Source organism: Ischnura elegans, chromosome 1, assembly GCF_921293095.1.
Source record: "Ischnura elegans chromosome 1, ioIscEleg1.1, whole genome shotgun sequence".
Classification (NCBI taxonomy): Eukaryota; Metazoa; Arthropoda; class Insecta; order Odonata; family Coenagrionidae; genus Ischnura; species Ischnura elegans.
The window spans coordinates 16401284-16412850 of NC_060246.1; the positions used below are offsets into that span (position 1 = coordinate 16401284).

General features: G+C 34.5%; 1 protein-coding gene and 1 long non-coding RNA gene across 3 annotated transcripts in view; one reads left to right on the forward strand and one right to left on the reverse strand.

Annotated features, from left to right (window-relative positions):
• The window catches only part of LOC124156284 (neurexin-4), a 67736-nt gene extending 58249 nt beyond the window's left edge, over nucleotides 1-9487 (forward strand). For both annotated transcript variants that reach the window (XM_046530734.1, XM_046530744.1), the window contains exons 23-26: nucleotides 615-748; nucleotides 1186-1396; nucleotides 6401-6538; nucleotides 6659-9487. In XM_046530734.1, coding sequence (XP_046386690.1) covers nucleotides 615-748; nucleotides 1186-1396; nucleotides 6401-6538; nucleotides 6659-6849 — 674 coding nt within the window. In that variant the 3' untranslated portion in view covers nucleotides 6850-9487. The remainder of the gene's footprint in view (nucleotides 1-614; nucleotides 749-1185; nucleotides 1397-6400; nucleotides 6539-6658) is intronic.
• On the reverse strand, nucleotides 7551-11539 carry LOC124156308. The gene is made up of 3 exons (XR_006864298.1): nucleotides 11320-11539; nucleotides 10724-10984; nucleotides 7551-10648 (listed from the first exon to the last, which is right to left on the reverse strand). It is a non-coding gene; the product is annotated as an uncharacterized LOC124156308 (long non-coding RNA).
• Between the last annotated feature and the right edge of the window lie 28 nt (nucleotides 11540-11567).

Genomic DNA, 11567 nt, shown 5'->3' on the forward strand with positions numbered 1-11567 from the left:
ACTTTCCACTCAGTTTTATAATTACCCCAATTGATTTCAACAGCACTGCATCATTTTCATTTTGGGGAGTCAAAAATCTATAACTTTCTCTATATTGATCTTACCTTATCGTGGTAAATAAGTTTTTTCTTTCCCATGACCACATAATTAAGGGTAAATATGATAAGAATTTGTGATTTGGATGAAATTTTTTAATTATGGCGGTTTATTATATTTTTTTCGTTTAGCTTAGCATAAATGTATTGGTTTCAACTTCAAAAATTTTCCGAGTTTTACAAAAATGTTATTAAGAAAAAATAAAATATTGTAATATTGTGGTAATTGGTGTCCTTTTGGTGATCAGTCAGGAAAATTGGTAAAGTGTTCGGGAATAGTCAGGTTTAAAAAAAAATTGATATCACTTGCCACCCTGTGTTATATTCCATGCACATGAGATACACAATGTGGAAGTTGTTGCCAGATTATTTGTTGGAACAATTGATTGTGAAAACCATTTCAACAACTTATTTTTGAAGCATCACTGTTATACTGTGCAAATGATATTTTTGCTGTGAAGTAATTAATCACCTATTACTGATGTTGGTACTTCATTTGTTTTCTTTGTATTATTCCAGGCCACTTACGAATAATTTTTGACTTTGGTTATGAAAGACAGGAGGTTATATTCCCAAACCAGAATTTTGGACTAGGGCAGTATCATGATGTCCGAATAAGCCGAGAAGATTCTGGATCCAAGCTTGTTATACAGGTGAGTTGCTTCTTATTCTGATTACCTCTTGCCAAGCATAATGTATAATTTAGTTTAATTTTCTATCAAATAGGACAGTTGAAAATACATACATACATTACTCATGGATACTATTGATTTGACTTCTTAATTTTTGTGTGATAATCTCTTATTCCCTTATCTGTCTAAGTGTTCACCCTTTTAGTTGTCTGCTCATGTTTCAGCAAGACTTTTTATTGAATGTTATATCACATTACATGCTATTGATATTACTTTTCACTGACTTAAACCGATAAGAAATGTCACTTTTATTTTAATTTATGCTTATTTTCCTTTATAAACTTTAATTTACTCAATGAAGTTAGTTGTAGATGTAATGGGACAGTTGTTTTATTATTTCATTTTAATGGTTTTTTTTATTAAAATGTGGGTAATCAAGTTATGATTTTCTTTCACAGGTTGATAATTATGAGCCTTATGTTACAAAATTCAATATTAAAGCTTCAGCAGATGCACAATTCAATAATATTCAGTACATGTACATTGGGAAGAATGAAAGTATGACCGAGGGATTCATTGGATGCATCTCACGAGTGGAATTTGATGATATATACCCCCTCAAGCTGCTGTTCCAGGAGAATGGCCCCTCGTACATCAGCACTCTTGGCAGTGAGTTTGACATTTACTCTTTTGGTTTTATGGTTGTCCTCTTGGCACTACTAATGCAAGGTAGGTCTTTTCCATGACTAAGATTAGACCTATTTTACGCATGATGTCACTGTGCCGCCATTCATGCAAAAGGTAGACAAAAATGTAAATAAATAAATTGAGATGCATGGGCAACTTGAGCATTAGAACTGAATTTGCGAATTAAGGCTTAAACAATTCAATTCCTAAAAACATCAGAATGGTGTCTGCGCTCATGTTTAATTCAAGGTTTGGCTCTACAATATATATTAGTTTGGTTGTATTAGATTCATGCCCAATTTTAGTAGACATTGTAGTTGGCAGCAAAAATAAACTATCCACTGATATGTCGATTACTGAAGTTGGCAAAACCACCCAGACAAAGCTAAGCTAAGCTTCTAACTCTTCATGTTCTGCATTCCTCGGGTGTTTTTGCTGTGATGGTTTGCCCTCCTGCCCCACGGCAGACCTAATCTTCTCTTCATTTTTTTAAATTGTGAAGAGAAAATAGGTAGATAAATTAATTACGTCACTCTTGTATTGCTCTATTATTTTAATTTTCTCTACTTGTTTTGCATTTTATGGCCATGGTGTCTACCTTTAAATGCTTTCTATTCACACAACTCATGGATGTGCAGATATGCTGTCGACTGCTTTCTGCCGCCATAGGAACAATAGAAGATTGAGCATTAGGAAATGTTTATACCACAATATTTTCACCAAAATGAAGTACTTATTTATCGAATGGCAGTTTACCTCATGAATTTGAGATTGAGCTCTCCATGTTAACTTCATTTCTAACAGATCACCAGCAATTACTGAGATTAGGGACTCTTGGTGAAGGTTTTCTGGAGATGGAAACTCTCGCTATAGGGAGTGCATACACCAAAAGGGCCTGGTAAAAACAAATTTTTTTTCATGATATAATCATAGGGTCAGTTGACGGTGCTTCAGCTATCTCTCGTAATAGTGGAGGTATTGCAATAGCCTGTACTCGCTTTAACGTGGTTGCACTGTATTTGAGTTATTATATCACACAGCAATCAGTTTACTTACCTTATATTTCATTATTCAAGCATTACTTATACCTAAAAAGTGTAGTGACTCATAGGTTGTGAATTATTCCTGTCTCGCATAAATGCCATTCAATATCTTACTTGACCGCTGTATTTTGAGTGGTAACAAAATTGTGAGCATTCTTAATAATTCGGATTATAATTGATTCCTGGAAATAACTAAATCAAATTTTTGGGCAAAGGGTTGTATATTCCGTGCTTCACATATATAAATAGTGAAATCATTCTTGTGTTAATGAAAATGTTCCTGTACTGTTTCTGTTGCAACCAATGAAGTCCTGCAAATCTTTTAAGATCTAAATGATTGCTAGAGATACGTGAAAATAGCACTTTAATTTTAATTTTATAGTACTTTCAATTACAGTCTATAGCACTTTTTAGCATCTATTTTTTCTTTATTTTCATAATGTAGCACTAGCAGTTAAGGACAAAGTATGAGGAAACGTAGTTATTTGAAAAAATACGGAATGTTTTAAATAATTATGGAGGTTAACAATAATAAATTATGGAATAAGACGTAAAGTAAATAATTGAAATTGATATTAGTAGTCTGAATATAATTTACACTTGTTGAATATCAACATTGAACAAGTTTCAAAACTTCCTTCCTTCAACCGGTTGCGTCTGTCAGTCACAATAAGATTGTACTGGCTTAAAAACCTCTCAGCAAACCTCTGTCCTGATTGTTTGGAGTGCAGCATTACCAAACTCAGTTTTTCCAGGCGGATGGCAAGAAATATTTTCTTAACATCGCAGAAGCTACCAGGGTTCTCTCTTTAGCAGCTGCCGATGAAAGTACATGTAGCCATGCCAATGAAAATACATGTAGCCATAAAGCAGTAATGCCCAACGTCCAGTGGCACAGCAAGGGGCAGGCTCGGCACTACATTTATGAATTTTGCCATTGAAAAGACAAATTTGCAGTTTAAATATCTTAAAAGTCCAGTCATCCTATGCTGCTATTATTCACGAGTGTCGCATTCATATCGCATGTATCGCATATGCAATGTTCACGCATCACTAATGATTACTACTAATTTCCATTAATCCTCTGGGTAGACTAGTAACTATTAATAACTCATCTTTTGTATTTATTTAAATTTGAGTTGTTTATCGTGCAGTGAATGAGAGCATGGTTAGGTTTAAGATGTGCTCCTTGTTCAGAAATGGTGTTTCACTCAGTATCACATGTTGATATGTGTATTTATCGGTAGAAATATTAGACTTGGACTAACATTTTGTAATGATTAGCTATTTGAGGCTTTTGGGGAATTTTCATTTCTACATTCTTCTTATTCTGTATTTAGTAGAGGCTAATGCAGCATTGACATTTTTGTTCAGTAAAAATATTATTTTTCATGCAAGCCTATGGTTATATTCAAATTAACCTTTGCTTCTAGTTCTGATCGATTTACCCTTGTTGATTCAAAATCGTGAATGCACTCCAATGATGTCACCACTAAGTGCAGAATGACCTACCTGTTATTAGTAGTACCATGGTTGTCCTTTTGTGTATCCCAACTCAAATTCCAACTCCTAAATCCTGTACCTGAACCCTTCAGGTGTGAGGAATGTGTCGATGGATTAATGTTGGGAAAAAAATACCCTTTTTCCATATCTTCATTCCGACTCTGGATCCCTGCCCCTCCTATCTTTGAGACCCCAAAAATTTCTTGAGAGGGATGGTTGGAAATCCTCCTTCCCTACGTCCATCACTCGCTCTTAATGGGCCGCATTTCTTTGCCATGAACCTAGAACCTGCCTTCCATGTGTCCTGATATTTTCACTTGAAATAAATGAATATCAAGGGATGTATTTGGTGTTTGTGGTATCAAATCAATGAGAATATTACACAAATCTATGAAGTATGTATTTGGATCTAATGATCAATGAATGGAAAAATACCCTCTCAAATTCTTGATATTATATTCTTAAAGTATTGCAGTTAAAGAATATTTGTAAAGACAGTCAGTAAATTATTTAAATTTTTATTGTGATAGTAAATTGTTTAAAAATTTAAACATCATAACAAAAATTTGGTCACATATTTGGGTCATTCAAAGCTGTGGTATAAAAATAAGGCGTCTAACATTTGGTTTTGTAAATTCCTTCGTATAATATTGATGTTGAAAATTTTGTGTTTCGGGCGAAGTTAGAACAGTGCTGAACAGCTTTAGTTTAGCAGTGGATATATCAAATATGTAATGGACAATTTAGCTCCATAACCTGATGTTTGCATAAATTAAGTGAAGCTATTTTTTACATCTCTTGTTGCCTCAAATTATTTCTAAAATAATCAAATACAGGCATCCCCCGAGTTACGTAAGATATGTGTTCCGGCAGACTCTGCGTAAGTCGAAATTTACGTAAGTCGAACCTTTGCGTTAGTGCTTCAGAGATTGCGATCGGCGTGGTGAAATTCTCAGCGGAGAAATGCACGGTAAATTCTTGGTGAAGTTTCTTTCAATTCACTGCGATATTCATGAACTCTAACGCGTATTCTTGCGTTATTAGATACAAAATCGATAAACATTAATATAGTCTGAGAGTTGCATCTCGAGCATTGCCAATCAAAATGCGTAATATTATTCCCAGAGTTTACCGATTGCGTGGATTCTGGAAAGTACGGTATCTCAACGCTACATTACTAAACTAAATACTTAAATTGATTCATTATGTTATACTGCGATCAAAGGGCTCAAAGAATGCATCGTCTACCAACCTATAATCATTATATCTTCTGCCTTTAATATATTATATCGATCGATGAATCTGGTGGTTTCTTTGTCACAGTTAATACACGTAGGAGGAGTGTCTAGGATTACGAGCAAATAACACACAAAAAAATAACAGTAAATTACTATATTCTTAGATACATTCACACGCACATACACTCAATCTTTCACGCACGGAAACATACTTTCATTCTCTCAATAAAATAACGTGAAAATATCGTCATTTGAATATTTACTTTGCTGGAAACATCGAAGAGTATTTCCAAAGCACGAAGCTAATTAAAAGTGAGCTTTTATTCAGCCAACTCCGTCATTAACGTGCAACAAAGTTAGAGGGGAAAAGCTTTCAATGACGCAATATTCATTTACAGTTGCACACTATATGAGAGAATGAGAAAATGCAGCTTCATAAAATTTTCCGCCAGAAACATGTAAACAATTACGCAATTAATATCGTGTGTCAACTTTTTCTTAACTTTTTCGCGGCGTTCATTGCCAACACTCAAAATTTCAATGCTGTTACATGGGTACTAATCAATTCTTTTCCGCAATAAAGATTTCTGCTTGAACTTCATTTTCTTTTAATTATATAGATGGAAATGTCCAAACTTAAGGATACAATTTTTAATTAGTTGAAAGTCGGAGTTCAGGTGTGCGTGCTGTATAACATATTGTATCATACCGGAATGAGTGCAACCACCTCCATCGCTAGAACTGCAAATTTTCACGTTGATTGCTGACTTGGGATTTATAAGGGATTTTTCTATAGAACTTAATGAAAATTCCTTCGAGGAATGACAAAAACGGGTCACTTTGTTATTTTTAGCATGTAAAAACCTCGATAACTATTCGATATTTTTTCTACCATAGGTTGTGCGAGCTAATATCTACTTCTTCGCGCTCGCATTCGAAAATTAACGTAATCCTTTGAAATACGGTTATCGCTTACGTAAGTACGGATTTACGTAAGTCGAGACATACGTAACCCGGGGGATGCCTGTATACAATTTTCATGTCAGTTGGAGAGTATCAGTCTTGCTCCTTATCATTATAAATTAATCTAGGGCTGGACTGTACAAAATTGTTAATTATAGGCTGTGTAATTATTGTGAAACATGAAGGATGCAGCTGTCACTGTGGACTTTAATGTATTATTTTCTTCTGCGTGCTTGTAGCACCAGTAAATGAAGACTTCTGTGGAGTTGAGCCAGTCACCCATCCTCCTGAGATAATCGAGACACGACCTCCCCCAGAGGTGGATGAGGACAGGCTGAGATCTATCTATCGACGCACTGATTCTGCAATCCTTGGAGGTAAGGTTTCCTGTCTTTACTTTTATCTCTCCCCGGCCTCATCATCCCCTTTATTTCATTATCTCAATTTGATTATTTCTCTGTCTTTCTGTCACCTCTGTATTGCATTTCTTTCTGCAGGAGTCCTAGCCATTATTTTCCTGGCCCTTGTAATAATGGCAGTTTTGATTGGGCGCTACTTTGCGCGCCACAAGGGTGAGTACCTGACACAAGAGGACAAAGGAGCTGATGGGGCACCTGATCCTGATTCTGCCGTCGTTCGTGCTGCCACTGGGCACCAGGTACAAAGGAGGAAGGAGTGGTTCATCTGATAACTTCTACCGTGTAGAATTTTCTCCAACACCAAAATCTGTGAACCATGAGAACAGAACTTCATGTCTCACATGGCCAAAGTCAGTGAACATTGTGTGGATGCCATATTATGTAATTTTAGGCATTAATACTCGATATTCCATTTGGTTGCTGTATTTGGAGACTTTAATATGTAGTATATTTGCAGATTCATTTTCTACAAATTTGTATCAAAAAGTATATTTTTGTTAGGGAAAATGAATGAAGTGTGAACATTTGTTAGTATTTGAACATGAGTATTTCAGTTTAATAATAATTTACTGGGTTAATAGCAATTTTATGTGACTCAGTGAATGTTTTATCAGTTTCCGAGCCGATTGTACCACTGTGATTTTTTAGTTTCCCTTATTATTATGCAGGAGACAATATCTGAAGAATTCTCAATTAGTTATTAGACAAGGATTGTACTGGGTCAATCTGTAAATATGTGAGGAATTTTTTTTCTTATTTTTCAAGGGCAGAGAATCAGTTCTTAATCTAACTATGGCATGTACGGAGACCTCTTCATTCACATGTATTACAACATTTAATTTTGTAACTCAATATTTTTCTCACTCATGGCTACATATATATTGGTACCTAGGTGTTCCGTTGTGGAGTGGCGTTACTTAGTCATTGTTTTAATTCCTTGAGTGCTGTAATTTTAATTTTTGCCTCATGGGATGGTTTACCTTATAGTATTTGCATAGCTTAATGCATGAGTTGAGGGCTACTAGCTAGATAAGGGAAGGAATGAGAAGAAAAGAGATGAAGGAAGTATCCTGCATGCTGTTTGTATGCATGTGAGAAATGAATGAATGACTTTAATAGTATGTAATAGATTTTGAAGCGTAGGGTACATATGGCAATTGAAGGGGAGTGCTTCAGAAACCTTAAGCACGGTTTGAATCTGTCCCTGTGCCAAACCCCTGGTGTCTGTCACCATAAATTCACTCCTACACAGGAAGATAGGTTCTATCAGATATGACGTTGGAATAAGTGGCAGCCATGTGGAGATTGTGAGCCTGGTTACTTTTTTCAAAGCTGGGAAAACAATTGGGTATCCAATTCAAATGATACCTCGTTATTTTTCATTGATTTCTATGCGTGCCTTCTTCCAAGAATGTATGTAATTTCTTATCCATCCATTAATATTTCATATAAGAATTTACTGATCAATATAGTGGCTGTGAGACTGTGTACAATGTGTGAATGTTATTTCCCAGGTAATTAGAGATAAAACAATATGCGAAGCTTTTAAAGAAAAGGTTGTAAGATAGTGATGAGTATAGTCAGTTGAAGGATTTAGTAGTTTTCTCATGTCCAAATCTCCTATCATCAAGAGGGACAGAGAATTTGAGTTTCTTTATGAAATCTCAGTTTTTTCAGGCTCCTTAAAATGTATTTCTCCATGTACTTCTTTCTAGTTAACCTGTCTTTTAAAAATGGTGGAATGTGATAGTGCTGGAATTTAATCAGACCTGTAACTGTTGACCGTATTGTAAATGAATTAGAGGAATTTCATGGACTGCTTTATTAATATTGTGGTTGTATGACATATGAATCATAAATTGTTTAACTTTTAACAGGTGGCTTTAATGCTGACTCACACACATGTATTGAATGCTTTACATTAAAAACATTTAATGAGACATTTCTTTGGGGATAGAGTGATAAATGGTTAAATTTTCACTGATTGAGTTGTCTTAATATGGAACACCACTTGCCCTCTTTTTTAAGCTGGCTCATTTAGACTTTTTATGCAAAAAAATGTTGGTAGCCACTTTGATATTGGTGAAATATAATAAGGCAGAAATGACAAATTCAATTTTTTGTATCTCGACTCATTAAAATGTCATACAATAATCTTTATAGTGAAATGTTAATGCCTGCTATCTTGTGAATGCTCCTCCAGTATTTATGGAATGACTCAGTTTTTTTAATATTTCTATGCAGTATTTGATTGTCATTTTTATATATATCTAAGAGAATTTTAAATCCTAAAACTTTAATTTTTATAAAAAATTATTAAAAAGAACAAATTGTTTCATCATTATGGCATAAGTATTTTTGGTTTATGAACAATTAGGTGTGCCCAATGTCTCATTGTGCAAACCAATAGATCGCTACATTAGTTTTTTTAATGCCAACATTACATGGGTGTACAAAACGTAAATTTGGCATCAGACTCTTTTACTGGTTGTAATTAGCTTAAGTTAAGCGATTTTAATCTTTGTATTTATGCTCTTAGACTAATTTTTTCTCAATTTTATGCTATTTTTGTTATACATTTTTTTACATCTTACTAACTTAAATGCAAACATTCCAATAGTTATACCTTTTTGGAACTCATGTTGTTTTGTTTTTTAACCACGTTGTGTATTACAGATAGGAGGTAGTGTTCTTGCCTCCAAATCTGCTTTTGTTTGTTTGATAAATGTTTTTAATTAATTAGTTTATGTGAATCCATTTTAAGCATGTTTTATACTCAATAGTCCATACTCTAAAAATAGCTTTGTTTTTTTATTGGACAGTATTTTATTTGTAGCTGAACCACTTGTAATGATGGATAACATATTTTTGCACCACATGGAATAATTAAACTGTTCAAAAATGAAATTTTGTTTGAATTATGCATTCCATTTTGTTATATACAATTGTTATTATTATCAATTCAAGAAAAGGTTCATGATTAATAGTGTTTTTGTCAATTCAAATCCTTCATGATTGAAATTTCTGGAGGAATAACAGCAAATTATGTATTGTCCATGTGATTTGTTTTAAATTGGTTAAATCAAATTGAGAGGACTGACGGGTGCACTTGTATAGAATACAAAGACCCAACATGATAATGTAAGTTGGGGAATGTAGGTGATGGTCCACCTATTAAATTTTGTGTAGAAATCAAAAGTGTTTTCAATACTTTGTGAATGAGGTGGAATTGATTCAGAAGGTAAACTCTGTTTTTTTTCCTTACACTTAATTTTTGCCTTTGAGATTACTCAAAATATTTAAGTATATCTGTTCCTAATCCATTTTTGACGTACATATTTAGCATTGCTTGCAGTCATGACAAGTCCCCTAATAGCCAGTTTAAGGTTACAATCATTTTGAATTTTTGGGAGCTGTTATAATTATTAGTGGGTTTTCACTCTGGACTGAGCAAGTTTTTGAATTGTGATTTTTAAATTTGAGTTAAGTGTTCAGTAGTTATTTTCCTGGTGTGGCTTAGTGATGTGAAGTCTATGAAGCTGTGCTCAAAATTTTGGCTGGTGAGATGTCATGGAAAGATATAAGAAACTCATTTCATGGAGTAAAGAGTTCTCTAAGTAAGAGAGTGTCTGGCGTTTGTGCATGGAAAGTAGGGAGGGGAGGATTTTGATGTGACCAAGGAAGTGGGTCCTGTGCAGGATGTGGGTGGAGTTGAGTCAGATGATGAAGAAGATAGCACCTTCAAGTTTTTGTCTGAAAATTTATCATTCGGGTTCATTATGGATGACATAGGCTGCCTCTTTGTCCGTTTCTGTTTTCTGGAGCTTCTGTGTTTCAGGTAAGTTTTAATGTTGAATAGGCAATCAAGACAGTCTATCAGAGATTGCCTGCATTCTATGAGTATACTGAATTCCTTCTTGTCCACATTTTCATTTGAAATGCATCCTCTTGTCCTTTGAGGAATAACGTTCTCTTGGCAGTCAAGTAGATCCCTCACACATTGCTTTGTCTCCAAAATCAATGCTGACAGATCTTGGCATTCTTTGGTTAATCGTGGAATTACATTTCCTAAAGAAAGAATCATAATGTTGTTAATGTTTTTTTATATATTTTACTCACCTTCAACTTTTACAAATAAACTACCTGAAACCATATTATCTTGGCAATAAGTGTCATCTTGATTTTCGGTTTCTCCTACTGTAGTTTTCATGTCTGAAATTTGTTTTTGAGGAATTGAAAGTCTATTATTTGATTTTTCCATTGGCTCCTAAGAAATTTGATTAACTTTTCTTCTCTCACCGCCGATAATGTAGTTTATTTTTGATTCCCTTCTTTAGTATTCTGAATTAACAGCCCGTAAGCATGAGGAACCATTGGAATCTTGAGATTGGCATATTCAGGTTACTATGTGGATGGAAAAAAAACGGTGCCTTGGGCTTAGTGACCTCAAAACAACTATAATAATCACATTATATTCTCGAACATACTTGGCTAAACCACAGTATAGCGGGAATGACTTAATGTTGAACAGCCCTAGATGTCTTTTTTCCAAAATTTAACTTCTTCAACAGCCTCTACTCCCACTTACAAGGAGCTACATACGTGATCAATATACACCCCTGGTTTAAATTATCAGAACAATGCAATCGACTCGAACTGGAAAATTAAACTTGGGCAGACCACAAAATCACTAGGCAGTGCAAAGGAAAGAGAATTTAGATCCAGAGGAAATTACATACCAGCACTTGTTTTGCAAATACCAATCCAAGTTATAATACGACAGCACTTCTGCGGTAGTTACTCTTAATTTATTTTAGAAGAGGAAGAGCTCCATAATAGTTAGTACCATCGTATTATTCTTCCTAGACTCCGTCTTTAAGCGTTCTCAAAAATATGAATTAATAGTTTTCAAGTTCAAATGTGTGTACATGAGCGCTTCGTGCGTGCGCGATCTTCATTTATCTTGTCGATTTCGGTTGTTTTGTTT